This window comes from Cinclus cinclus, chromosome 29 (assembly GCF_963662255.1).
Source record: "Cinclus cinclus chromosome 29, bCinCin1.1, whole genome shotgun sequence".
NCBI lineage: Eukaryota > Metazoa > Chordata > Aves > Passeriformes > Cinclidae > Cinclus > Cinclus cinclus.
Genome location: NC_085074.1, coordinates 3,046,310 through 3,073,201, shown reverse-complemented (window position 1 = coordinate 3,073,201; position 26,892 = coordinate 3,046,310). Strand labels below are relative to the sequence as shown.

The following is a 26,892-nucleotide window of genomic DNA, read 5'->3' as shown; positions in this document are numbered from 1 at the left end:
TGTGAAGTGAGGATTTTCACTGGATTCACCACGGGCATCACCGAGCTCAGCTCCCCAAGGGGGATTTCAGGATCAGGGCAATTCCTGAATCCCTTTGGTGGGAGAAGCCCTGCTCGGGGCTTTCTGTCTCCTCACACTCTCCTCTGAGATGCCTTTTTCTCCATTTTTTGCCTTTTATTTTTTTTTTTTTTTTGCCTCTTTTTGCCTTCCCCCCCATCCCTTTTGACCTTTTTTGCATCCCCCCTCCCCCTTGTTGACCTTATTTTGCCATTTTTTGCCCCTTTTCCATTTTTCAAAAATACTTTTGCCTCTTTCTGCCATTTTTTTGCCACTACCCCCCCTTTTTGCATTTTCCCCCCTTCTTTTTTTTTTTTGCCTCTTTTTACATCCCCCCCTCATTTCTCATTTTACATTTTACATTTTCTCCCAACTTCTGCCATTTTAGGCCTACTACACTTGCAGCCCAACCCCAAAATTCCCAACCCTACAGAACGAACTCCTTAACCCAGCCACGGTTCCTGGGGCTGGATCCTCCTCCCGTGCTCCCCTCCCTCAATTCCCGTTCTCCAAACGCCTCCCACAAACCCAGGGCTGTGTCCTGCTCGCGATTTTCCCTTTTCCCGGTGTCCTGCGGGATTCATGGCCACGTCTGGCCGGTTTGTTTGGTAATTTTACACCTCGGCTGGAGGCGGCCGGCGCCAAGGTGAAATGCTTGGCTGGGATGGAGACGAGCAGGAAGGAATTGGGGGAAACGGCTTCATCCGCCCCTAATGACTCCGGGATTAATTAACGGGCTGGGTTTGGCTCTCGGCACCCGGGGGGACACGAGGCACGGGGTGGATTGAGTGATGGAAAAGGGATTTTCACGGGAGGCAGGATCGGGGTCCCACGATGGTTTTGGGGCCGTGTGGTCACCCCCATCCCTGTCCGTGTGCGTCCCACGGATCGAATCCAGCCCTGCCTTGCTGCCTCTGGAGCATCCAGGGGCTTGGATGAGGCTCCTAAATCACCTCACAGGCGCTCCCCGGCCAAAACCTATTGCTGAGCTTTCCTGGAGCTTTTTTGGAGGTATTCCAGGTGGCTTCCAGGAGGGGTCAGACCCTTCTCAAGGAGATCAGACCCTTCCGAAATGGGATCAGACCCTTCCCAAACGGGATCAGACCCTTCCCAAATGGGACCAGACCCTTCCCAAGGGGGATCAGACCCTTCCCAAACGGGATCAGACCCTTCCTAAACGGGATCAGACCCTTCCCAGGGGGATCAGACCCTTCCCAAATGGGACCAGACCCTTCCCAAACGGGATCAGACCCTTCCCAGGGGGATCAGACCCTTCCCAAGGGGGATCAGACCCTTCCCAAACGGGATCAGACCCTTCCCAAACGGGACCAGACCCTTCCCAAACGGGATCAGACCCTTCCCAAGGGGGATCAGACCCTTCCCAGGGGGATCAGACCCTTCCCAAACGGGACCAGACCCTTCCCAAACGGGATCAGACCCTTCCCAAGGGGGATCAGACCCTTCCCAGGGGGATCAGACCCTTTCCAAATGGGACCAGACCCTTCCCGAGTGCTTTCCAACTCTCTGAGCCGAAGCATTTCTGGCCGGAGCTGCCCCGGGGGAATTTCTGGGAAGAAGCCTGCGAGGATCCATCCCAAGCTCCCATAAACCAGCGGCTCCCTCTGGCGCGGGGTTTAATCCCGTTAGGGCCCTGCGGGGCCATTACTGCTCCTTCTAACCAGGTTAGGTGAAACCGGGAGAAAGCCGCGGTCGGGATGGAGCGGGAGCATTTCCATGGCAGCGGCACAATCGCAGCTCCAGGAGGATCCGATTTCGGGAGCTATCGCTGGGATGCATCAGGAGCTGCGGCGGCGGACGAGCATCCGGAACCCTGGAAACTCGAATCCGCCTCTCAGGAGAGCAAACAACCCCCGCAGCACTTCAGTCCTGCCAGATTTTGGGGTTTAAGCGGTCAAGAGTGAGGGAATAATGGGTATGTTGACGCTGGGAATGTTAGAAATGTAATGGGAATAAAGGGAGGTGGATACACAGGGGGCTGCAGGCACGGAGCTGCTCATGGAGGAGTTTGAGGATGCTCTGGTACAGCTGAAATTAAACTCGAAAGGGTTTTCTACATCCTCCGTTTCTTCTCAGATGCTTTTTGTCCTTTTCCATCAGCAAAATAAAAGAAAAGCGGAGAAAATGGGAGTGAGAAGGAGCAGCCGGGGGGATGAGGGGAGCAGATTCCCTCCCTTTTCTAATTAACATCAGGAGGGAAAAAGTAGAAAAAAAAATTTGTTTCAGAATCCATGGGATGAAAATATGGAACTTTAGTGGATTTTCATTGAGAACTTGCTCTGTGGCTCTGGGCTGGAGCCATTCCCCTGCCCTGCTGAGAATATCGTGATGAACCCCAGACTGGGCCAGGCTCTAATCTCCTCCTTTAATCTCTTTTTTTTCCCCCATTTTTTCCCATTTTGAGCACTTCCCCAGTGTTCTCCATCACTGCCCTCTTCGTCTGGATGTTACCTCCATTTTTAATCTTATTATTCCCAGATTTTTTTTTTAGGACCTACTGGAATCAGGGGTATGAAGGGCACACAGGATTTCTCAGCTGATGCTCCTGCGATTTCTGCTCCCGGCCGAGATTTTCCGTGCCAGGACTTTGGGATGGACGCAAACCCCAGTGCAATCATGGGCCAGCAGTGCCCTCTGCTTGGCCACCCGGCACCTGCAGCTTCGCTTCTCCTCCGAATTCCCAAAACTGAGGATTGGAAAGGTGGAAAAATCCCCCCAGTGCCCCTCCAGCGCCGCGGTTAAAGAGCAGCGGGGCAGTGACGGCTGCGAGCAAGAATTGTTGAGTTTTGGGGCTTTGCTGTGTCACGGGAGATAAAATCCAGTGCTCGCAGTAATTTTTAGGCGAAGCCTCGTGAATATTTCGGGTCGGGGCTGGGCAGGAGCGGGCGCTGGGAGCGGGATGAGGGAAGGAAGGAGCCGGGACATAGGAGGGGAGGAGCGGGGAGGCTCCGGGGGCTGAGGGGACACGGAGCCGTCGGCCAGCAGATGGCACAAGAGCCGAGCTGAGCTCCTAGGAAAATAAAATAAAATAATAATAAAAAAACCCCACCCAACAAAAAACAAAAAACCAAACGGGATAAACCCGAGCAGGTGACAGGCGCGGGTCCCTTTCAGCCTCTCCCGCGTGTCCCGGGAATTCCCGGCGGGATAACAGCTTGGAGCATCCCAAACTCATGGTGGGAAAGGCGCGGTTCTGCCTCCTCAGAGGGTGGGGAGGGACTGGGATGGAATTCCCAGAGAATTTCCCCATCCCTGGAAGTGCCCAAGGCCAGGCTGGAGAGGGCTTGGAGCCACCTTGGACAGCGGGAGCTGACCCTGCCCTCGGCAGGGGCGGCACTGGATGGGATTTAAGGTTCCACCCAACCCAAACCATTCCAGAATTCCAGAATTTCTCAGTTCTGGGATTTCACCACCATGGCAGAAGTGCTGGGATTTGCTTCCCGCTCTGGAACTCCGGCCACATCTGTTTGGTTTGGGTTTTGTTTTGCTTTTTGGTTTGTTTATTTGTTGTTGGTTTTTTTTTTTTTTTTTTTTTTTTTTTTTTTTTTTTAACGGGAAATTTATTTAGATTAATGAAAGATCCCTTTGGATTCTAGCCTGAAAATGTAACTGAAGATATCTGGATTAAATAAACTCCTAAACCCAGAACTGCTTCATTTTTGTCTCTCTGATGTCATCCCACTCTAAAATCCCAAGCATGGTCCTGCTTAAACCCAAACCCAGAATTCCCAGGGCAGGGGAAATGCCTCAGGAGTTATTGGCTGTTGCCTGGCTGAGATTTCCTCTTTGTGCCTCTTCCCACCCTTCAAATCCATCGCCGGGCTGGAAGATTTTCTGGATTTTTCCTCCAAGCCAAGCAGCCCATCCAGAGAGGAGCAGGGATTTGTTTTCCCAGCACAAAACCCCTCCAGCCTGAAGGGAAAATAAACCTGAAGGAAAAGTAATGAAACCGAGTGGAATTTTCTCCCAGTTCGAGAAAACAGGGAATAAAATTCTCCATCAAATGATTTTTCCCTTGACATAACCATGACCAGACAGGTTTTTTTTGTTTGTTTTTTTTTTTTTTTTGGACATGAAGATTCCATCTGGAGCAGGGAAAAGGCTGGAGAGGTAAACAGGGATGCTCAGGAAACACAGATCATCCTTTGGAGCCACAATCCTGCTTTTCCTGGACTTTCACTCATCTTAAAATTCAAAATCAAAGAGGGAAAACAGGAACAAACTCAGTCTGTGTGGGCATAATGCCGTCCCCCCACGAGCTCATACTGGTTTGACTGGTGTTTTCCAGCTGCTCCTGGAATGAAACACTCCAGGTGTCTCCCTGGTATTTTGTGCCTGAGGTTCTCAAACCTCTGCGGTTGGACCCGGGGAGTCACAGAAAACTTTTCTGGTGTTCTTTCCAGAAATGATTTTGGCTTTTTTTGGGGAGGAAAAGCCTTTGGAGATCCAGATTTGTGCACCGAGGAAGGGCTGGCTCCTTGGAAAAGGTGGATTTATTGGAAAAAGTGACTTTTGGTGAGTCTGGAAGCAGGGAATCCGCCTATGATCCACCCAGAAACATGGCAGGGTTGGAGCTGGAGGTTCAGGTCCTTCCCAACCTAATCCATCCCATGGTTCTGAGATTTTCAGTGATTTTCAAACCTGTGATCCCAAGGTCTGGAGCTGGAGGTTCTGGTCCTTTCCCATCCCATTATCCCATCCCATTATCCCATCCCATTATCCCATTATCCCATTATCCCATTATCCCATTATCCCATTATCCCATTATCCCATTATCCCATTATCCCATTATCCCATCCCATCCCATCCCATCCCATCCCATTATCCCATCCCATCCCATCCCATCCCATCCCATCCCATCCCATCCCATCCCATCCCATCCCATCCCATGCCATCCCATCCCATCCCATGCCATCCCATCCCATCCCATCCCATCGTTCCATGCTTTTCAGGGATTTCCAGACCTGTCATCCCAAAGGTTGGAGCTGGAGGTTCTGGTCCTGTCTACCCCAATCCCATGGTTCTGAGATTTTCAGGAATTTTCAACCCCATGATCCCATGGGTTGGAGCTGGAGGTTCTGGTCCTTCCCAACTCAACCCCACCCAACCCAACCCAACCCAACCCAACCCAACTCAACTCAACCCAACCCAACCCAACCCAACTCAACCCAACCCAACTCAACCCAACCCAACCCAACCCAACCCAACCCAACCCAACTCAACCCAACTCAACTCAACTCAACCCAACCCAACCCAACCCAACCCAACCCAACCCAACTCAACCCAACCCAACCCAACCCAACTCAACCCAACCCAACTCAACCCAACCCAACCCAACCCAACTCAACCCAACCCAACCCAACCCAACTCAACCCAACCCAACCCAACCCAACTCAACCCAACCCAACTCAACCCAACCCAACCCAACCCAACTCAACCCAACCCAACCCAACCCAACTCAACCCAACCCAACCCAACCCAACTCAACCCAACCCATCCCATCCCATCCCATCCCATCCCATCCCATCCCATCCCATCCCATCCCATCCCATCCCATCCCATCCCATCCCATCCCGTATTTCTGTGGTTTCCAGGGTTTTCCAGCCCTGTCATCTCAAGGTTTGGAACTGGAGGTTCTGATCCTTCCCAATCCAACCCATCCCATGGTTCTGCCATTTCCAGGAATTTCCAGCCCTGTCATCCCCTCAATCCCTCAGATGAATTTTTGACAGCTGCTTTATGCTGAAATTGATACAAATACATCAAAATCTCCGGGTCCTGAGAATTCCCTGCCCAAATCTTCATCCCTCTGCATTTCTCCTGCTTTTCCCTCTGCTCCTCAGCCACCCGAGCTCTCCCAATGGGAATCACCTCCAGATCCGGGTGATTTGAGCTTTGATTTCTATTTTTAGCAACTCCACTTCTTTTATTTTTTGAAATCTTTCCGTATTCTCGCTTGGAGTGGCTGAATCACAGCAGCAAAGACAATATCCTTCATTTCTGTGGGATTTTTTTTTCATCCTTCATTTCTGTGGGATTTTTTTTTCATCCTTCATTTCTGTGGGATTTTTTTTTTCTTCTTTTCTGTAGGACTTTTTTTGGTCCTTTATTTGTGTGGGAGTTCCACCCCCCCCCCGCCCCCCCCCGCTTTTGATTTTTCTCAGTTCTTGGGAGGCGGGAAGAGAAGTCTGGCCCCAAATTTCATTCCAAGCCCTTGGGAAGTGTCGAGGATCCCACTCCTCCCTCCTTCCTTCCCTCCCAAAGCTGGCAGGAAGGGTGAGGACTGGGAAAATCTGATTTGCTTTTCCCTTTGTTTCATCACGAAACTGCAAAAAAACCCCATGGACAAGACAGTAACATCCAGCCAATCCTTTGGATCTCGGCCAAATCAAACTCTTGGGGAAAACCAAGCAGGATTTTAAAGCTTCCCGAGCTCTCCGTCATCACCCAGCCCAGATTTCCTTTTCCAGGACTCTTTTCTTCGTCATCAAGAATAAATTTCTTTTTCCAAGATTTTTTTTTTTCTTTGTCACTGAGCTGAAATTTCCTTTACCAGGATTTTGTTTTGATTATCGAGCATAAATTTCCTTTTCTACGACTTTTCTCTTCATCACCAAGTCAAAATTTCCTTTTCCAGGACTCTTTTTTCATTATCAAGCCTAAATTTCCTATTCTAGCACAATTTTCTTCATCTCTGAGTCAAAAATTTCCTTTTCCAGGATGATTTTCCTCCTGGTTTTTCCACCACAGAGCCTTGGTTGATCCATTTTATTCTCAAGTCTTAAAAAGTTGTTGAAATTCTGGAATTCTATCACAGCTGGGAGCTCCAGGTGGAAATTTCCAAGGGAATTTCCAATGGCGTCAATAATGCAAACAATTATAGCAAATGCAAATAATAATTATATATTAATAACTACAAAGAATTTATGACCCTTAATACTTATTATTTAAATAATATAATTGATATTTAGAAAATATTGTAATAATAATTATTATTCTGATGATGAAAATAGTAACTACAATAGTATTATAATATTGTAGTAATAGTAAAATAGTAATAATAATAATAATAATAATAATAATAATAATAATTGCAACACTAGTTGCAAGGAGTGGAATGGGTGCAGCTTTAAGCTCCTTCCAATCCAAATTTTTCCAAGAAAGAATTTTTTTATTAATCCTCTTCTATTCCTAATATTTAGTTTTACACTCTCATGTGATAGGAAAATGATTTTTTAAACTTTGCAGCATCTTTTGGAACAGAGTCAGAACTGAGCTCGCACTATTCCTCTGCTGAATATTATATTTATTTTGATGTTCCAGAGAAAATCTGAGATTTCCTGGCTGATAAAATGCACATGGAAATCCAGAATCCAGGTGTTTTATTCCCCTGCAGCTGCATTTATTAAAAAGTGCTTCTGACTTAATTAGCAGGGTAAATAAAACGCAATTACCAGGCTGGGCCAGTGCCACAGGATTTATTAAACAAGGAAAGCAGAGCTCTGATTACCAATAAAATATCCTATTAAATGATATCTAGGAAGTGGGCTACTGAGTTTGGTTTCCCTTGGAAAAATGCCACCACTGGTATCCAAGTTGCCTGCAGCCCGTACAGGGTTTTTCCAACAAAATTCCATATGGTCAGGGATTTGTCCCAGACCAAAGGTGCCCCCTCCTCCAAACCTGGCTGCCATCGGAGGCCCAAACGCGCGCCACAAAATGACATCTGCCAAGTGGGCTCTTGAGTTTGGCTTCTTGGGGAAAAGTGCCTCCTTTCGGAGCCAACTTGACTGCGGCCTGTCTTGGGCTTTTGCCTACAAAAATTCCAGAAGGACGAGGATTTCTCCCAGACCAAAGCTGCCCCCTCCTCCAAACCTGGCTGCCATCGGAGGGCCAGATGCATCCACCTAAATGACATTTGGAATGGGGGCAGTAGGAAAAACCCAATACAGGCCGCAGGCAAGTTGGCTCCGAATGGTGGCACTTCTCCCCAAGAAGCCAAACTCAAGAGCCCATTTGGCAGAGGTCATTTTGGAGGGCAAATTTGGCACTCGGATGGCAACCAGGTTTGGAGGAGGGGGCACCTTTGGTCTGGGAGAAATCCTTGTCCTTCTGGAATTTTTGTAGGCAAAAACCCGCGAAGGGCCCCAGGCATATTAGGAAATTTGGCTCCGAAATGTGGCACCTTTCCACTCAAAGCCAAACTCAAGAGCCCACAATGCAGATGTCATTTTGTGGGGCACGTTTGGGCCTCCGATGGCAGCCAGGTTTGGAGGAGGGGGCAGCTTTGGTCTGGGAGAAATCCTCGTCCTTCTGGAATTTTTGTAGGCAAAAACCCAGGATGTGCCACAGGCAAGTTAGGCAAGTTGGCTCCGATAGGTGTCACTTTTTCCACTGGAATCCAAACTCAAGATCTCACTTTCCAGATGTCCTCCGAACCTGCCGTCCGGGGAGTTCAAAATGTGCTTTCCGAAATGACACCTGGCACGCGCGCTCTTGAGTTTTTCTTCCTGTGCAAAGTGCCACCTTTCGGATCCAGCTTGCCTTTCTTTCCTGCTGCCCGGCCTGGGCTTTTGCCTAGAAAAATTCCAGAAGGATGAGGATTTCTCCCAGACCAAAGGTGCCCCCTCCTCCAAACCTGGCTGCCATCCGAGTGCCAAATTTGCCCTCCAAAATGACATCTGGAATGTGGTCTGTTGATTTTTTTTGGTCTTGTGTAAAAATGCCTCCTTTCGTATCCTGGTTGCCTTCAGCCCGTTCCGGATTTTTGCCTTCAAAATTTCCATATGTTCGAGGATTTCTCCTGGGCTAAATCTGCTGCCGTCTATAACCCTGGCTGCCATTGGAATGCCAAATTTATCCTCCTAAATGTTATCTGGGAAATGGACTGTTGAATTTTGTTTCCTGTGGAAATAATGCCACCTTTCGTATCCAAATTGCCTGCAGCCCTTACTGCCTTTTGTCTACAAAAATTCCAGATGGTCGAGGATTTGTCCCAGATCAAATCTTGCACCTCCTACACACCTGGCTGGCATTGGTGTGCAAAAAGCAAATCCAACATTTTTATCCTGCTGACATCGACAGCCCAATAAATACTTGGACAGCAAAACCCCTGAAATTTTACTTTTTATTTCATTGCAGAAGAAAATCCAACGTAGTCCTCATTACGTTATACATCTTTAATTATAAAAATAAGCAAAGAAAATAACTTGCCTCTCTCTCCTCTCTACGATAAGTTTCAAATAACCTTTACACGAACACACGGAGCATTACAAATCATGGAAACAATAAATAAGGACATATACCAGATATGCTCACTGTTTATTCCAGTACTCAGCAAAAAAAAAAAAAAAATACCTCCTCATAAAAAAAACCCCCAAACTCTTTCCCTTTTCCCTTTTTCTAGCTTTCTTTAAATTATAAATACAAATAATGCAAATTTATAATGGCACAAAAACGTCTAAAGTGCAAACAAATCACGAGATTCATGCAAACCCTCCCTGCCCCCGAGAGAAAAATCTTTTAGTGAGACTAAAAAAAATAAAGCAGAGATGAACTCCGAGGTGAAATTGCTGGACATGATCTTGGGGATCATTCCCCATCCCGAGGGGTCTCTCACACCTATGTCCAAATTTTTCCATCATTCCCAAGGGATGGGAAGAGCTTCCAAAAAAATCCCCTCTCCTGATCAGGGAGAGTTGGGAGTGCCCATCATCCCAAATTCTGCCCTGCTCCAGCACGGGGACTCAAAGTAGCTCAAAATTTGGGAATTGTGGCTCTTTGGACATGGATGGCACAGGGGGAATCATCCCCCCACTCCTCTTCCCACCCACACTCAGGAGACAAAGTGGAAATCGCTGCTGGAAAAGGAAATTTCATTCTGGTACCCCAAAAATTAAAAAAAAAAAAAAAATGGGACTGGGAGGTCCAAGGCTCCTTCCCGGCCTCAGATCTGCTTTAGGCAGAGTTGTAGAGAAATGGGTGGGTGGAGAAGCTGCTTTCCATGAGGAAAATCTTGCCCAGGTGTCCTTGGGAAGGCCCTGGGAGCTTTGGGATCCCTCAGTGGGAGCTCTGGAGCATGGCAGAACCTCCCAGGTGGGGTTTGAGCACTGCCCGAGCCAGGGAGAGACTTTTTGTGACCCATTCCCAAATAAAAGCACGGACTGGATGCACAAACCCCAGCGGAATTCCCTGGCTCCCAACAGTGGGAAGTCAGACATGCACCCCTGGGATCAATTCCTAAATATAACCCCAATTTTAGGGTCAGAATATTCCAGAATCTTTTGGTTTTCAACCTCTCAGAGCTTCTTTGTGTCAGCCTCTCAATCCCTGCCCGATTCAGGAAGGAGCAATTTTGCATTTTCCTTGCCCTGGATGGCTCCGTTCGGAGAATCTCAAAATTTAAAATCACTAATTCTGACCCTCCACCGATGTCAGCAACATTTTTTTTTTTTTACTGCTTCCAATTCTGTGCCAGCACTTTTTGGGCTACATTTCGTGAAGACAGCGACATCTGAAACACTGCCACTGCATCTGGTTTGGATATTTTAGCAGCAAGTTCTGATTTAAAGGCTTCGTGGTTTTCCAAACAACACCAAAAGAAAAAAAGTAAAGTTCTATTGCTTCAGGTTTCCATCATGAAAAGAGATCCTTCCTTTATCAGCTCCCCAAGGGTCTGAGGCAGAATCTCTCTGCAGAGACCCCTAGGGATGGATTTGGGATTGACCTGGCAGATCCCACACCACAAAGGGGATTTGGGGCTCACTGAAGCCTGGCTGTGCTGGGGAGCGGGTTTGGGGTCTCCCAGCTCTGCTCCTCTTCCCGGAGCCCACTGAGGAGGAGGATGGAGGAAAGGCAGCTCCCAGAGCTCATTCCATGTGCTCAGCTTTCCTGCTGGAGCTTGAGAGAATGATGGATTTTCCCTTCCTTTCTCCAGAAATCCTGATGGCACTTTTGCCCTGTGAAATTCCCAAAGATCTGATAATTATGAATTTCCCAGCAGCTCTGCCAGCGGTCTAAGTGCATCTCTGGGCAGCCCTGTGGGGACTGGGCTGACCAGCCTGAACTTGGGGTTTTTTTTGTGCATTTTCCCTCAATTTTAGCTCTGAAAGGCCGTTCCTGGAGCTGTTATTCGCATCCTAAACCTTTCCCCTCTTCCTTCCTAAAAAGGTCTCAGAGTGGAACGTGAACTCTTGACTATGACAGAGGTGCTTCTTCCAGGAAAAATAAAATAATAAAGAAAGAGCTGACTTACAATGTGTAGTTTAGGCAATAGAATTATTCCATTCTGTTCCTTGGAAGCAGGATCTGGTGGAGTTTATGTACAGTACAGACAGATTTTAGCACTATTTATACCACAGTTAGAGCAAGGCTTTTAATACTCTAATCTTAAGACAGGCTTTGTTGCTGTTAGGCTTCATTTAAAGCTTCAGGCAGTTAAATACAGTACAGAGATGTGAGCTTTGAAATACAACACACGATTATGGGACCTCCTGACCAGCTCCAGCCACAGCCTGGCACCTCCTTCCGTGGTAGAACACATCCTTCTCCTGGGTTTTGGGCTTTGTGGGGTGGTTTGAACTCGTTTTGCATCGCAGTGCCAGGTCCTGGTGACTAAAACCACCCAGTGAGTTTGGTAAATCCCGACTTAAATGTGTTCACAGCACTGTGCTGGGAGGATTAGGACTGAGGGTGACACTACAGGACCAGGAGCGTGACATCCATGCTCGTCCATGGCCAGCACAGATTCATGACATGAATTCCACGGGTATTTTTAGGATGTGCAAGAGTTTTTAGTGCATCTTTTGTCACCTGCAGGAGAGGACCGGCTCCTCCCCTCAGTGCCGAATCTCCAGACCTGGCTGGTGTCAGCACAAAAGTGTGGGACAAAACTCAGCCTCCAACCCTTGGGAGTTTAGTGCCTGAAGGCCTGACCACTGTAGGGATCTACTTAAGACTAAGAATTTTCGGGATAACAGATTTTTTTTTTTTTTTTTATGGGGAAGAGAAGAGACAGAGCCGCTTGGCTGGTGGGAAAACACTGAACACAGACCCACGCAGAAACATCGTCCGAGAGCAACAGAAAAGATGAACGAACTAAACGAGCCCTAAGGAACTAAACCCAGCTCCTGGGGGGGGGGGGGGATAAAATACCTACAGATCCTCTGGCTTTGGGTGCAGAACTCTCCTGGAGCAGAGCCCTCAGCTTTGGTCGCGCTTGGTCTCCCCCAGCCCGCTCAGGCGCGTTCGGCGGAGCCGCGCTTGGCGTGGGCTGGCACCGAGCCCTCACCCCGCAGGTTCCTGAGGAGCAGCTTCAGCTTCTGCGGCTCCGAGATCCTCCTGCGCAGGAATTCGGCGCGGGGGTGGCCCTGGGCGCAGTGGTCACTCTGCAGCAGGTGGAACAGGCTGGCCATGTTGGGCCCCAGCTTTTCCATCAGGCTCTCTTTGATGGTGCTCACGGTGTCCTCGTCGCACTCCAGCAGGCTCCGCACCAGTTTGTTGTAATACCTGCAGCACAGGGAGCTCGTTAGCACGCGGAGTCACCCCCCAGCCAGGTGACAAAACCACAGGAATCAGGATTTTTAACTCGTCCAGAGCGCTTTTGGGATTGATTTCTGACGGTGTTGTCACAGAATTTTTAAGGGAAAGCTTCCCAAAGTCAAGTCCAACCTTGCTGTCCCTGCACCCTGCTCCTGGCACAGGGGAGGAACACCATCGCCAAAATTCTGATGTAATTGCCCCAAACCAGCAGCTGTCCCAGCTCTGGGATGTGAGTGAGCAAGCACAGAGGATTTAGAGTGATCCTGGTGGATCGGGAAGGCAAAAACAAGGAGCTGAGAGACGAAGAAATGAATTAAAGGGTGTGAGTTACTCTGCTCAACACTCAGGTTCCTGGAGCTTTGGGAAGGAAAATAATTGTTGGCAACAACAGATCCTGCTGGGATCCCAGCCTGGCCTGGCAGAGGCAGGACTGATCCACCCCTGTGGCACCATTCCCTCCTGTCCCTCTTATCCCTCCCGTCCCTCCTGTCCCTCTTGTCCCTTTTATCCCTCTCATCCCTCTTGTCCCTCTCATCCCTCTCATCCCTCCTGTCCCTCCAGTCCCTTTCCCTGCACAGCCCTTACAAGGACCAGAGGGAGAATCCCTCAGTCCAAGCCTGGCAGATCCCTGGATTCTCTCAGGACAAGGTTTTTAGGACACACAATCCATTGGCACTTCCATGCACGAAACCCCAAGCGAAGCTTTCCCTGCCTCCTCTCCAGCTGCACCTTCCCCTTCCAGCAGCCCTGGGCACAAATTCCTCGTCCAAGGAGCAGCCAGGAAGTGGTGCTGGTCTGTATTCCCAGTCCTGCTGAGAATTCCTCTGAGGAATGCTCCTCACAGCCCCAGGAGCAGGGCTGGGAGAGCACCTGGCATCTCCCAGCACCAGGGAATGTCTTCCCAGGGACACAAAGTTGGGAAAAAGGGCAGCAGTCCCAAACTTGCTGGGATTTCTGCCTGAAAGGACGTCGGGGAACTTATTTTAAGCACTTTAAGGTCACGGTGACATTTTTCCACAGGAGCAGAGAGGAGAACAACCTGCAGGTGGAGGAAAGGAAGGAAGAGGGAAATGAGAGTTCCCATTCCAAGTCCTTTCCCAACTCTCAGCCCCGGCCTTTGGAGCAGCCGGGGGAGGTCAGGTGAGGTCAAAGCTGCACAAAAGGACCAGGCTCTGGCTCGCTGTGAGCCCGGCTCAGCAGGGCTGGGAGCAAGGTCTGAAGTGGAGATGAGCAAAGCTGAGCCGGCCGCTGACCCGGCTTAAATCAGGGCTGGACACAGAGCCCGTCCCCCCCCACAACTTCCACACTGGGACACTTCAGCAGAGCCTGTCAGAGCGGGGCTGTGAGCTGAGCTTTTCCTGCCCCGCTGCTCCTGCCCCGAGATGAAATCACAGGAAGATGCAATGACCTTTAACTACTTCCCCTCGGTGGCCGGGCCAAGTGGCACATTCTGATCCTGCTGGGCCAGGGGCTGGGAAAGCAGGATGCTCTGGGAGCCCTCCGAGCTGGGAAATCCTGCTGCTTTTGTTCCTCAGCGTGTCACGATATCCTCTGCCTCGGGATGGAGGAGGAGCTCCCTCCTCCTCCTCCCTGGGACAGACTCCAGGGCTCGGGGCTCTCAGAGGAGCATCCCAGCCCTGCCCAGTGTCCCCATGTCCCCTTCCGAGGGGAAAATCCATGATCCATCAGTTTAACCTGGGCTCCTCTCCCAGTCCTCCACAAAACCTCTTCCAAATTTCCTCGGGGGAATGACACACAGGTTTCGTTTTTACTCCATCGCCCCCCAGTATAATTTTGCCTTTCCAATTTTGCCATTTTTTCTGGATAGACAAGAAAATATTTCTCCACCTGTAGTGAAGTTTTCTGTAACAGGAAACGGATTTCCATGATCCTTGTGAGTCCTTTCCAACTCTGGTTATTCTGGGATTCTCTGTATAAATTGATGTAACATAAAATGCATTTATCACCTGCACACCTGTGCTGGGACAGGTTTGGAGGTTTGGGACACTCCTCGATCCAGACAGAGCCACCCCAGAGGAGCTGAGGTGTTGGCACAGGCAGGCCCCACAACCCAGTGCTCTGACTCCAATCCCAGAATTATTTACTCCAATCCCTCCAAAAAAATCCCTTTTATCCCAATCACAAGACTCAGCACTGATTGTTCCAGGATTTGGAGGGAGCAATCCCTGTCCCTGCAGCGTGACTGCCCAGACTGCAGCAGCTCCCTGAAGCCTCTCTGTGTCCCTTGCTCTTGGAGGACGGTCACAGGACAGTGCTGTGCCCAGGGGAAGGTGCCAGGCAGCAGTGGGACATTCCTGTCCCTGCAGGAACAGGACACGACCCCAAACCAGAGCAGCGAGAGCCTCGAGATGTCCCTAGAAATGAGGAACACGGGGTCAGGGCACAGTGGGGTTATACGGGATCGGGCGTGCTGGCTCCTTCAGCTTGTCCTGGATTTTTGTGGTGACTTGGAGGACAAGGATCCAATTTCCAGGTGCTATATGAACCCCGGGAATGGGATGGCTGCAGCCTGGAGAAGGGAATGGATGGAGAAGGTCAGGCTGGATGGAGCTTGGAGCATCCCGGGACAGGGGAAGGTGTCCCTGTCCTTGGCAGGGGTGGGATGAGAGGGGGTTTAAGGTCCCTTCCCACCCAAACCATTCCAGGATTCCATTCTCTGAGCAGCTCTGAAGTGCTCAGTGTGCCAGACGTGCCAAATTAACTGACCTGATTTGGGATCATTGACCATAAAAAAAATAATTAACATTCAAACAAACTCCAGGCTTTGGAGTAAGGGATGTTGCCTGGGTAATTTTATGATTGTCCTCCGGAGACACTTTAAAGTGTATTCTCCAAAAGGAGAAATAAATGTATTTCCCAAAAAAGGGGAATAAATATATTTTCCAAAAAAAAAGGGAAATAAATGTATTTTTCCAAAATGAAAAAGAAGTGTAGTAAAAAAAAAAATACACTATACATTATTTGGGAATAAAAATACCAGATATATTATTTGGGAAATAAATGTATTTTCCCAAAAAGTGAAGGGAGAATGCTGCTAAAGCTGCACAGGCTTTGGAGAGGTAGAGATCTTCCCTGGGCTGAGCTGTTTGAGGACCGGCAGCATTGAACCACCTCGGGCCCTCTCACTCCTGCCTCTGCAATTCTGATATTCCACAGAAATTCCCATTCCTGATAATCCAAGGGAATTCCCGTTCCCGATATTCCAAGGGAATTCCCATTCCATTTCCCATGTTCCAGTTGGAGAGCTGGTCTGGGAGCTGCCCCTCTCACTCCTGCCTCAGCAATTCTGATATTCCACAGAAATTCCCATTCCTGATAATCCAAGGGAATTCCCATTCCTGATAATCCAAGGGAATTCCCATTCCCGATATTCCAAGGGAATTCCCATTCCATTTCCCACGTTCCAGTTGGAGAGCTGGTCTGGGAGCTGCCCCTCTCACTCCTGCCTCAGCAATTCTGATATTTCACAGAAATTCCCATTCCTGATAATCCAAGGGAATTCCCATTCCTGATAATCCAAGGGAATTCCCGTTCCCAATATTCCAAGGGAATTCCCATTCCATTTCCCACGTTCCAGTTGGAGAGCTGGTCTGGGAGCTGCCCCTCTCACTCCTGCCTCAGCAATTCCCATTCCCGATACTCCAAGGGAATTCCCATTCCCGATATTCCAGGGGAATTCCCATCCCACGTCCCACGTACCGGTTGGAGAACTGGTCTGGGAGCTGCACCACCTCGGTGATGGCCTCGGGGTTGCGCCTGGCGATGCCACACATGTCCAGCTTGCTGTAGCACTCCTCCTGCACCTCGGAGATCATCCTCTGGAACGTGGAGCACCTGCGGATGGCCAGGAACACCTTGGACGTGACCCCGTTGGCGATGCACTTCAGGCTCTCCTTCACAAAAGCTTTTCCCTGCAAAGGGAAGGAAAAACAAGCTGAGCTCTGCCGGAGCCTGTGACAGCCGTGCAAATTCTGCGCCGTTTAATTTGAGGTTTGTCCCAGGATCTTCTGAGACGGAGTTAAAAAATACACAAAGGAGACAATTTTTTGTGTGTGTGTGTTTGGGATTGGTTGTTTATTAAACCTTATCAAAAAGTGCCTTCAGTAGCACTTCCAGCCACCTGCTAGAAGAGAGGAAAATAGAGGAAGATTTGGCTGCTACAAGGTCTCTTAAAGCTAAAAAGTCCAAGAAATAATTATTTATCCTTTTAACTTAATAATCAAACTCCTGTGACCCTCGGTGCAGCACTGAGCGTCCAACCAGGAACTGCCTGGAACCCTGGAGAAGAAGGAAGATGAGCACTGAGACACCACCCAAAATCCTCCAGCTTGTCCCACACCCATTACTGTATGATCAAAATTTCCAATTCCAAACCCTTCACCCTGTGAAATCGCACACTCCTCTTTAACTCCACACCCGTGGATTTTTAACTCCATCCCCCACATTTTGGAATCCTTCTCCAAGGCCTCAGGTCACCAGCAGTGTTCTCCAGGGCTCAGTGCCTGGCAGCACACAAAGTTCAGAAATCCCAGGCTTCAGCATTCCTGTTGGATCCCAGAAATCTGGGAATTTTTGAGCTTTCTGTGCTGCCTGGAGAACACTGCTGGTGACCTGAGGCCTTGGAGAAGGATTCCAAAATGTGGAGGATGGAGTTAAAAATCCACAGGTGTGGAGTTAAACAGGAGTGTGCGATTTCACAGGGTGAAGGGTTTGGAATTGGAAATTTTTAAAATATAGCAATGGGTGTGGGACAAGCTGGAGGATTTTGGGCATTGGCTTCTTCTTCCTCCTGGCTCCTTTTTCTTGGTTTTAGGTGGTACTTTTTGGTCAGATGGAAAATGCTGCACTGCAGGTCACAAGTGTTCGGTCATTGGGACAAAAGTAAAAATAACATAGATCTTAGTCTCTAATTGAATAATTAGGCTTTAACAGACCTTGTAATGAGCAAGATCCAGCTCCATTTTGTCATTTTTAACTCGTTAGCTGGAAGTGCTGCAGCACTCACTGCACTATAAATCAGAATTAACAAACAGCTGAGTCTGAACCAAAAATCCACCTCTCATGCCTTCAATCCTGACTCCGACTGAAGAGGAAAATAGAAGATAAACACTAATACAGCTGCACCAGAATTCCAGGGAATCTGAAAGAATAGGGATGCTCCTGCAGGCCTGGCTGTGCTAATTACCCCACTGCAATTCCAGACCTGCCAGGCATGGTAGGGAATGGGACTGGAATTCTCCCAGTTCTTGCAGAGTTTTCACTCTCAGCAGTTGGGATGCTCTGAACTCCCATTCCCAAAAGATTTAGGCAGTGGGAATCCTGTAAGTGCCAGAGATGGAGCACTTCCACCCCACAGATGGATTTAACATCAATTTAATGCCAGCAGTTCAACACTTCTGGTTCAGACCTCAAGAGCCTTTACCAGCTTTTAAATCAGTCCTTGGGAGCAGGAGCACAGGGAGCAGGGGCTGTGTGAATTTTGGGAGGAAAGCACAGAGGGCAGAGCAGATTTGGGCAGAGCAGATTTGGGCAGAGCAGAGCCCCCCATCATTATTATCCCGTTTATTCTCCCTGCAGCCCCGATCTGGCCTCGTATTCCCAGACCCAAACACTTCCAAGTCCAAGCCCAGCCCTGTGCCAGGTCACACAGGCAGGAGATTTATTTTGTTCGAAGAACATTTCTATTTCTTCCTGGAGAGGAAACCTTGCTCTCCGCACCACAGAACCCTCCGTGCCAAGTCCTCACACGGAGCAGGGAGCGGGTGGAAAAAGAGCCCTGAAGGACGTGTTTGTAGCCAAAAATGGGGGCTGAGAGGAACAGCCGAGCAGCAGGGAGGGGAGGGTTAATCCTGCCCAAAGCACAGCTTAAATTAAGGTAGGCTTTGAGCGCTTAGCACTTGTCCGGGGCATGAAAAGACAGCTCCCATTTTTTCTCTATTCTCGGGTTTGACTCTCTGCCGGGTTTTATTCTCTGCCGGGTTTTATTCTCTGCCGGGTTTTATTCTCGGCCAGGTTTTATTCTCAGCCAGGTTTTATTCCTGTCCCCTTTGTGCCCAGGCTATACCTGAGTGTCGAATTTAGCAGCGCTGTAGAGGAAGGATTTGCAGATGTCGTACATCCCGTCCGTGTCGCACGTGGAGTTTTCCAGGCAAGCGAAGGCTCCGCAGCCCACCTGGAGGGCACTGTTGAGGCACCGAACCACCTCGGCTGTGGAGAGAGACACAGGAACATCAGCACGTGGAGACCCATCCCATCCCGCAGCCAAATCCCATCCCATCCCATCCCATCCCATCCCATCCCATTATCCCATCCCATCCCATCCCATCCCATCCCATCCCATCCCATTATCCCATTATCCCATCCCATTATCCCATCCCATCCCATCCCATCCCATCCTGCAGCCAAATCCCATCCCATCCCATCCCATCCCATCCCATCCCATCCCATCCCATCCCATCCCACATCCAAATTCTGCTCCTGGGCAAGGCAGGAACAGCTCAAACCCTCTCTGGTGCTCCAAAATCTGCCATGGAACCAGGCTGGGAGAGCTCCATGTAAAATAAAAATCTCCAGGGAGACCCCAGAGCCCCTTCCAGTATTGAAAAGTGGATTATAGAAAAGTGGGAGAGCGACTTTTTATATGCACGGTGATAGAAGAGCTAGGAATGGTTTTAAGATAAAAGAGGGGAGTTTTAGGTCATATATTAGGGAGAAATTCCTCACTGGGAGGGCAGTGAGGCCCTGGCACAGGGTACCCAGAGAGGCTGTGGGTTCCTCATCCCTGGAAGTGTCCAAAGCCAGGCTGGAGCAGCCTGGGACTGTGGAAGGTGTCCCTGATCATGGCAGGGAGTGGGATGGGCTCTAAAGCCCCTTCCAACCCAAACCATTCCAGGATTCTATAATCCTACCATTCTATAATTCCATGATTCCGTAATTCTATAATCCTATCATTCTATGATTCTATAATCCTGCGATTCTATAATTCTATGATTCTACAATTCCAGAATTCCCTGGAGACATGACCAGAACCCCAAGGAACAGAAATTCCAGCTACCAGACCCCTCGAGGGTCACACACGGATCAAGGAGGCAGCACCTCACAGTCCTTGCTTAGATGGAGACCCAAACGTCCATCCCACCCCAGCTCTCACTTCAGGCATTTCCATCTTTATCCCAACTCCCTCTAAAGGAGGAGCAGGGATGAGGATGGGCCCATGGAAAGCTCCGAGGTCTCTTCCCTGGTCTTTGTCAGACAGGAGCAGCCTGGCTCACAAAGCCACTCTGAAAATGAGCTTGAAATGCCAAGAAGTTGGCAGAAAACTGCACTTTTTAGGAGGTGTTTGTGCTTTTCTGAAACGCCTGAATTACCCAGAGAGATTTTAGCTTGAGAGTCAATTCTCAGCACTACAAGGACTCGACCCAGAACCTTGGTGCTAAAACTGCCCTGGGAGTTCGCAGGCATAGCCAAAAAAAGGTCATTTTTAGCTGAAGATTCAGGAGGGGAAGGGAAATTTGGGCAGAGAAATTAAATGTCAGGTAATGGAGCTCCGGGGATAATGAACAGCCCAGAGGCAGCGGTGAGTCTGAACACGAGGGTATCTATCTCATCCCGGCTTTCTCAGAGCAGATCCAGGGCATTTTAACAATGAATCAGCAGAATTGCCACATGATTGCCCTGAAATTAGCCGGGATTAACCTTTCTGGGCGAGCCCAACATCTGTCCCCTCCCGCGCCCGGGCAAGGCACGTTCATCGCTTTTGCAGCTCAGGTTACCAGACATTCCTGGGGAAGAAATGCGAAGCCAGGCTCTCCCTCCAGCCCTGAGGTGTGGGAAAAGCGAGGCTTTACTGGGACAGAACACACCTTATTAAATCCGAGTTGCATGCTAAAGAGAATTCTTTACAACCGGGATCCTTTTTTTTTTCTTTTTTTTTTTTTTCCCCCGAAAAAAAGAGAAATAACATTAAAAAAATTCCCCCAATTAACCCCTCGTCTCTCCGCGCTCTTGCTGACGTGCCTGAAGGGAGGAATATTTGGTAATTCATCCCCTCCCCGGTTCATAACCTCCCGCAGCACGAGCCAGCCCCATAATTAGCTTTCCACAGGTTCCAATTAGAACTTCGCTCGCAGCAGACTCCGGGTGCGCGGAGCTTTGATTGTTTTAGGCACGGTGAGAGAGGGAGACCCCACGTTCCTATAGCAACCAAATACAAAAGCAAAAATAAAAAAATAAAATAAAAAAATCGGGCGAACATCCCCCCATCGCTCCAACGCTGCAGAGCCTCGCAGAGCTAAAGTAAGGCAGCTGTTAATGAGCTCCGAATTAGAGCTTCGATATCTTTGCAGTACAGCAGAAGGCACATTTTTAATTCCCATTGTTCCAGACAATGTCTCCAAGTTATCTAAGCGGCAAAGTCCAGACATCCAGGGTTTGCTGGCCAGCATTTTCCCCCTCCCCACCTCCATTGTGAAAGCAAGTTCGCTAAATGTCACCGATGTATTTTTACGGTGGCAGCTGAGCGATAGCGATCGGTTTGTGACAATCTCAGAGAGCAGGGGACAGTTTCTAGGTTACAGCATTCTTCCAAGCGGCGGCTCTGGCTGCCCCTCTTTGAACAGACAGATGTTCACAGAACAATGGGGCAGCCCCAGTGCCTTGGATTTCATCAACTTCCTAAAAAAGCAAGGCGTTTAACACCAGGGAGAGGGGGACGTGCAAGCAGGAAAATAAAAATGATAAAAAGTGCGAGGAACTCATTGAGGAACCGGGGGGAGGAGGGGAGAGCCTGGATCGCATCCTCGCAGCTCTGCCCTGCCCCGGCTCCTACAGCAGATTCCTGCTCCAGCTCTGCACCAGCAGCTCCTGCCAGCCCTGAAAGGAACATTTGTGCTGCCTGCCGGTAAGTTTAGAAGAGAAAAAAAAAAAAAAAAAGGGGGGGGGGGGAGGTGGAATGGGAAAGAAGAAGAAAAATCAGTAGCAGAGAAATCTGAGACAGTTTAAGGCATCGGGGCTGCGGCTCCGAGCCCTCGTCGCCGGCGTTACCTGAGTTCTGCGCTGCCACCCGCGCTTTCCTGGGGCTCACAGAGTCATTCTGCTCAGCTTCGTAGGATGCGGATGCACTGATCAGCAGCAGCAGGAGAAAACCAGACTTTAGGAGCATTCTCTGACAAGTTTCCGCTAAGTGTGGGGTTGGGTTGGTAATTGCTTTTTTGTTGTTGTTATTTTTTTTTTTTTTCTGTTTTTGGGTAGCTTGATTTTTTTTTTTTTTTGGGGGGGGGGGGGGTGGGGGGGGGAATGTGTGCGCCTCTCCTCTTCCACTCCGGCTCGAGCGAAGATGTGGAGCTGGATACGCGCTCGCAGGAGGGAGGGAAGGAAGGAAGGAAGAAGGGAGGAAGGAAGGAAGGAAGAAGGGAGGAAGGAAGGAAGGAAGGAAGGAAGAAGGGAGGATCCTGGGGATGAGATGAGCGCAGGGATGTGCGGAGGATTCGGGCGGCCCCTCTGGCTCCTGCTCGCTGGGGGACCAGGAGCTGCGAGGTTTTTATAGCCGCCCTTATCGGTCACCCCCGGGCTGCGGAGCCAATCGGCGGCGCTGGGCAGAGCCAGGGGAGGACTGGACTCATTCAAGCCCCACAAAACTGCAACTTCACAGGAAGAATATTTTTCCAGCCCATTAAAAGTACCTGCCAAAGAACAATGAGCCAAAAGTTCATCCTTGGAGGAGCGGTGGGAAAAGGGAAAGGGGAGTGGGGGGGAGGCTTCCTATGGGTCACGGAGCTCGAGGAAATGACAGAGCAGTCCTAAAGAGCCCCCACCCCAAAAGAAAACCACCTGCCCTTTTAGGAAAAGCTGTTCCCATCCGTCCGGGAGTGATGGTGGGGATGGGGCGGCTCGGGAGGGGGGAAAGGGGAGGGTTTGAGGGGCTCGGGGATGGGATGGGATAATGGGATGGGATGGGATAATGGGATGGGATGGGATAGTGGGATGGGATGGGATGGGATGGGATGGGATGGGATAATGGGATGGGATAATGGGATGGGATGGGATGGGATAATGGGATGGGATGGGATGGGATAATGGGATGGGATGGGATGGGATGGGGATGGGGCTGGCAAAGATCCTCTCGCTCCTGCCCCGGCTCTCACCTTTCCCTGCGCTCCTCCTGCCCCAGCACGTGCGAGCCCCAGGACTCATCCCTGCCCTCACGTAGGCTCATGCAAATCCCTCCCAGCCCCAAACCTCGCCCGCCTCCTCCTTAGCTCCCCTCCCCTGCACAATTCCCTCCATAAAATCACCTATTCAAACCTTTTGCTGTGTCCCAAACTCCAATTTTTAGGTGTTTCGTGGTTTTCCTCCCCCCCCCCCCCCCCACTCTCCCTGCTCCAAACTCAGTTCTGTTTTTCAGATTTCATAACGGGAGGAGGCACCCTAATGCCTGGTTTAATCTCGGTTTTAATGGGCACGTAATGAGGATTAACACGCTGCAGGATTGATTATCCTGTATCCCAGAGACAATTTAAAGCTCTGGGATGTTCCAGGGATGAAAGTGCAGCAGGGCTGTTGAGCCTTGGAGCTGAAAGGAAATGGGGAAGGGTGCGTGGAGAAAAATTTCAGATAAAAAGTTACAAGTTCCTGCAGCTTAGAATAAATCCAAGGATTTAGAGATCAGGTCTGGCTGATTCGAGCTGAGCCAATTTGGATCCTGAGCACATTTGGGGCTCACTCTGCCACCCCCAGGATCTTTTCTGGGAAGGGGAAGGACTCTCAGCTCTGTGGTGCCAGGCAAGCAAACCAAGCTTGGAGAGATCCATGGATCCATCCAGGTACAGAATTCCCATTTGATGAGCTAATTCCACAAATCCCATTCAAGTGAAGGTGCAAAACGCCCCGTTTTGGGGTATTTATTGGGGTTTGTGGCAGCTGAATTCAAAAGGCAGTAAGGGAGAATTTAAAGAGGAGCAGGAGGAAGCTCTTTCCATGGAGCTCCAGAGGCTGTGCCCGCTGCTTTGCCTCATTCCTGCCTTTCCCCCCACCCCGGGAAAATGGGATCACTCTGGATCCTGCCCATTCCTGTCTCCGATGTGTCTCCCAGGTTCGGGCAGGGCTGCCCCATTCCTGGTGCTGCCGGTTCCCTTTGGAATGGGAACAGGAGCGAGGTTGTGCTCCTGCCCGGGGGTCACGGGAACAGCTGTGCCAGATGTTCCAAGCGAGCGCCAAAAGACCTGAAACAGGAGGGTTTCGGGTTTCGGGTTTCGGCTCCGGTTTGGGACACCGAGCCAAATTCATTAAATAAAGGAAAAAAAAAAAAAAAAAAAAAAAAAAGATAAAGAAGCAGCAGCCCCGCAAAGCGTTGTGGTTTCTCCACTTCAGAGCCCCGGTCCAGTTTGGAAGTGAGAATAATCCCAGAGGGTTTAATCCTGATTAAATCAAAAGCAACTCTGGCAGCGACTTCAATGGGGGCTGACTCACGGCTCCAGCGCCGTCCTCTCCGCAGGGGAAGCGCTGCATTTTCCACACGATTGGATTGCAAACTCCCAGCCCGATCCCTCCACCCCTTCACCCCCAAACCGAGCATTCCCACCCGTCTTTAGCGGCTTTTTGAGGCTGCGGACTCCGGCAGGTTGTCCTGGCCCTCCTCGGGAGCACGTCCGCATCCACGGGAGTCCAAACACGGGGAGGAATTAACGCCAAAGGGAAACTGAGATTATTCCGGCACTTTTTCTGTTCTTTCTCGTGCTGTTTTCCCAGGGATTTGCTCCTTTCTGGCCGTTATTTGATATTTGTACCCGCAGCAGGAGCAGGAGGTGAGCGAGGCTCGGTTTGGTGTCACGGGCATGGGGACCTGTGTGCGGTGTTGGACCAGGACACAAATATTAAAACACCAGGAAAACTCCTTGGAGGCTCCGTAAAGACCCCGTGGAGGCAGAACTTTTGTTATTTTGCTTTAAGAGAGTGGGGGGATGATTTCAGTGTGGCTGAGCCGCTGTCACATTTGGCAGGGCACTCTTACAAATTTCTCCTGAAGACCTCGGAGTCCTGCGCTTCCAGAAAGCATTTGCATTTTTAAATTTTGCATATTGAAGGCACGAGGGCTCGAAATTCCCTGGAAACTCCCATTCTGCCCTCGCTGTGGGATTTCCCAGGAGTTTGGTGGCAGAGGAATTTGGCTTCAGTCCTGTACCAGGTTTTAAAGGGAGAAAGGAACAGCCAGCGATGGAATCAACCGCCCCAAAATCAGCGGTTGGTTCATTCAAGGGCCATGCCCTCCAAAAGTGTTGTTAGAAGGTTTAGAGATACAAGAACACCCATTATGGGATAAAGTTTTCCCTAAAAACCTTCCTTCCTCCTGATCTCAGGTAACAGCTGCTCTGCAGCCTAGGGAGTTCATAAAACAAAACAAAACAAAAAAAACCAAACAAAAAACCTTAAAAATAAAAAGTTTCCCTATTTGTTCCTAAAAGCTTGGCACAACCTGCTGGAAGATTTTCCCCGAGGTGAAATGCTGGAGGGTTTCTTTTCCTGGCTGATGGGTGGAAAGAGAAAAAAGAAAGGCACTGTTCGCCCTGGGAGAATCACCCCCTTCTTTCCATTCCCATTCAGACCCTATTAAATTGCACAGCCCGGCCTTTGTGCCGCTGCTCCTCTATTCCCAAGGTGTTAAGATTTTTATCCAACCTCATTCAAAAAAAAAAAAAAAAAAAAGAAAAAAAAAAAGAAAAAAAAATAGAAGGCGAGGAGAAAAGAAACGTGGAAAAAGAGGAAGGGGGACCTGAAGTCAGTGATCCCCCTCCGCTTTCTGCTCAGCTGCTCCTGGCTGGGAGCTGCCGCGAGGGCGGCCCCCCTTCCCTCCCATTGTGTAACTGGATCCCTTCCCACCTTTATCCCCCTTTCCCCAGCCGGGACCCCTCCTCTCCCCGCGCTCCGGAGGGACGTGAGCAACTGCATCCCCTCGGGAGCGGCTGCGCGGCCCGGCACGTCCTGCCCGCGACCCGCCCTGCGCGGCTGCTCCTTCCCAAAAACCAGCGCTCGTTCCCGGATCCTTCCCAAAAACCAGCGCTCATTCCCGGATCCTTCCCAAAACCCAGCGCTCATTCCCGGATCCTTCCCAAAAACCAGCGCTCGTTCCCGGATCCTTCCCAAAACCCAGCGCTCATTCCCGGATCCTTCCCGAAAACCAGCGCTCATTCCCGGATCCTTCCCAAAACCAGCGCTCATTCCCAGATCCTTCCCAAAAACCAGCATTCGCTCCTATATCATTCCCAAAAACCAGCATTAATTCCTTTATCATTCCCAAAAAACAGCATTCATTCTCTGATCCTTCCCAAAAACCAGAATTCATTCCCTGATCATTCCCAAAAGACAGCATTCATTCCCTGATCATTCCCAAAAAACAGCATTCATTCCCGGATGATTCCCAAAAAAACAGCATTCGTTCATTCCCAGTGATCCAACATTCCCTGGTCCTTCCCTTCCCAGTGATCCCAGTCAGATCACAGGAATCACAGTGATCCCAGATTCCCTGATCCATCCCGGGGAAGCAGCATTCCCTGATCCTTCCCAATGATCCCATATTCCCTGATCTCTCCCAGCAAACCAACATCCCCCAATCCTTCCCTTCCCAGTGATCCAACATTCGCTGCTCGTTCTCTTCCCGGTGAGCCAACATTCCCTGATCCTTCCCAACAGCCAGAGTCCCCTGATCCTTCCCAAAAACCAGCATTCATTCCCTGATCCCTTCCCAAAAACCAGCATTCATTCCCTGATCCCTTCCCAAAAACCAGCATTCTCTGATCCTCCCCTTCCCAGTGATCTGACATTCCCTAATCATTCCAGCGATCCAACATTCCATGCTCCTTTTCTTTCCGGTGAATCAACATCCCTGGATCCCTCCCAAACCCCACCATTCCCCTGATCCCTCCCAAACCCCACCATTCCCTGATCCCTCCCAAACCCCACCATTCCCTGATCCCTTCCGAACCCCACCATTCCCTGACCCCTCCCAAACCCCACCATTCCCTGATCCCTCCCAAACCCCACCATTCCCTGATCCCTTCCCAAACCCCACCATTCCCTGACCCCTCCCAAACCCCACCATTCCCTGATCCCTCCCAAACCCCACCATTCCCTGATCCCTTCCGAACCCCACCATTCCCTGTTCCCTTCCGAACCCCACCATTCCCTGATCCCTCCCAAACCCCACCATTCCCTGATCCCTTCCGAACCCCACCATTCCCTGACCCCTCCCAAACCCCACCATTC

At 49.9% G+C, this 26,892-nt stretch overlaps 1 protein-coding gene across 1 annotated transcript; it reads right to left on the bottom strand.

The window, feature by feature from the left end:
* Positions 1 to 12,311: 12,311 nt before the first annotated feature.
* On the bottom strand, positions 12,312 to 22,256 carry STC1 (stanniocalcin 1). The gene is given in 6 exon segments (XM_062510462.1): positions 12,312 to 12,582; positions 16,336 to 16,547; positions 18,701 to 18,843; positions 21,679 to 21,840; positions 22,158 to 22,220; positions 22,223 to 22,256. Coding segments are annotated over 6 exon segments (885 nt in total).
* Between the last annotated feature and the right edge of the window lie 4,636 nt (positions 22,257 to 26,892).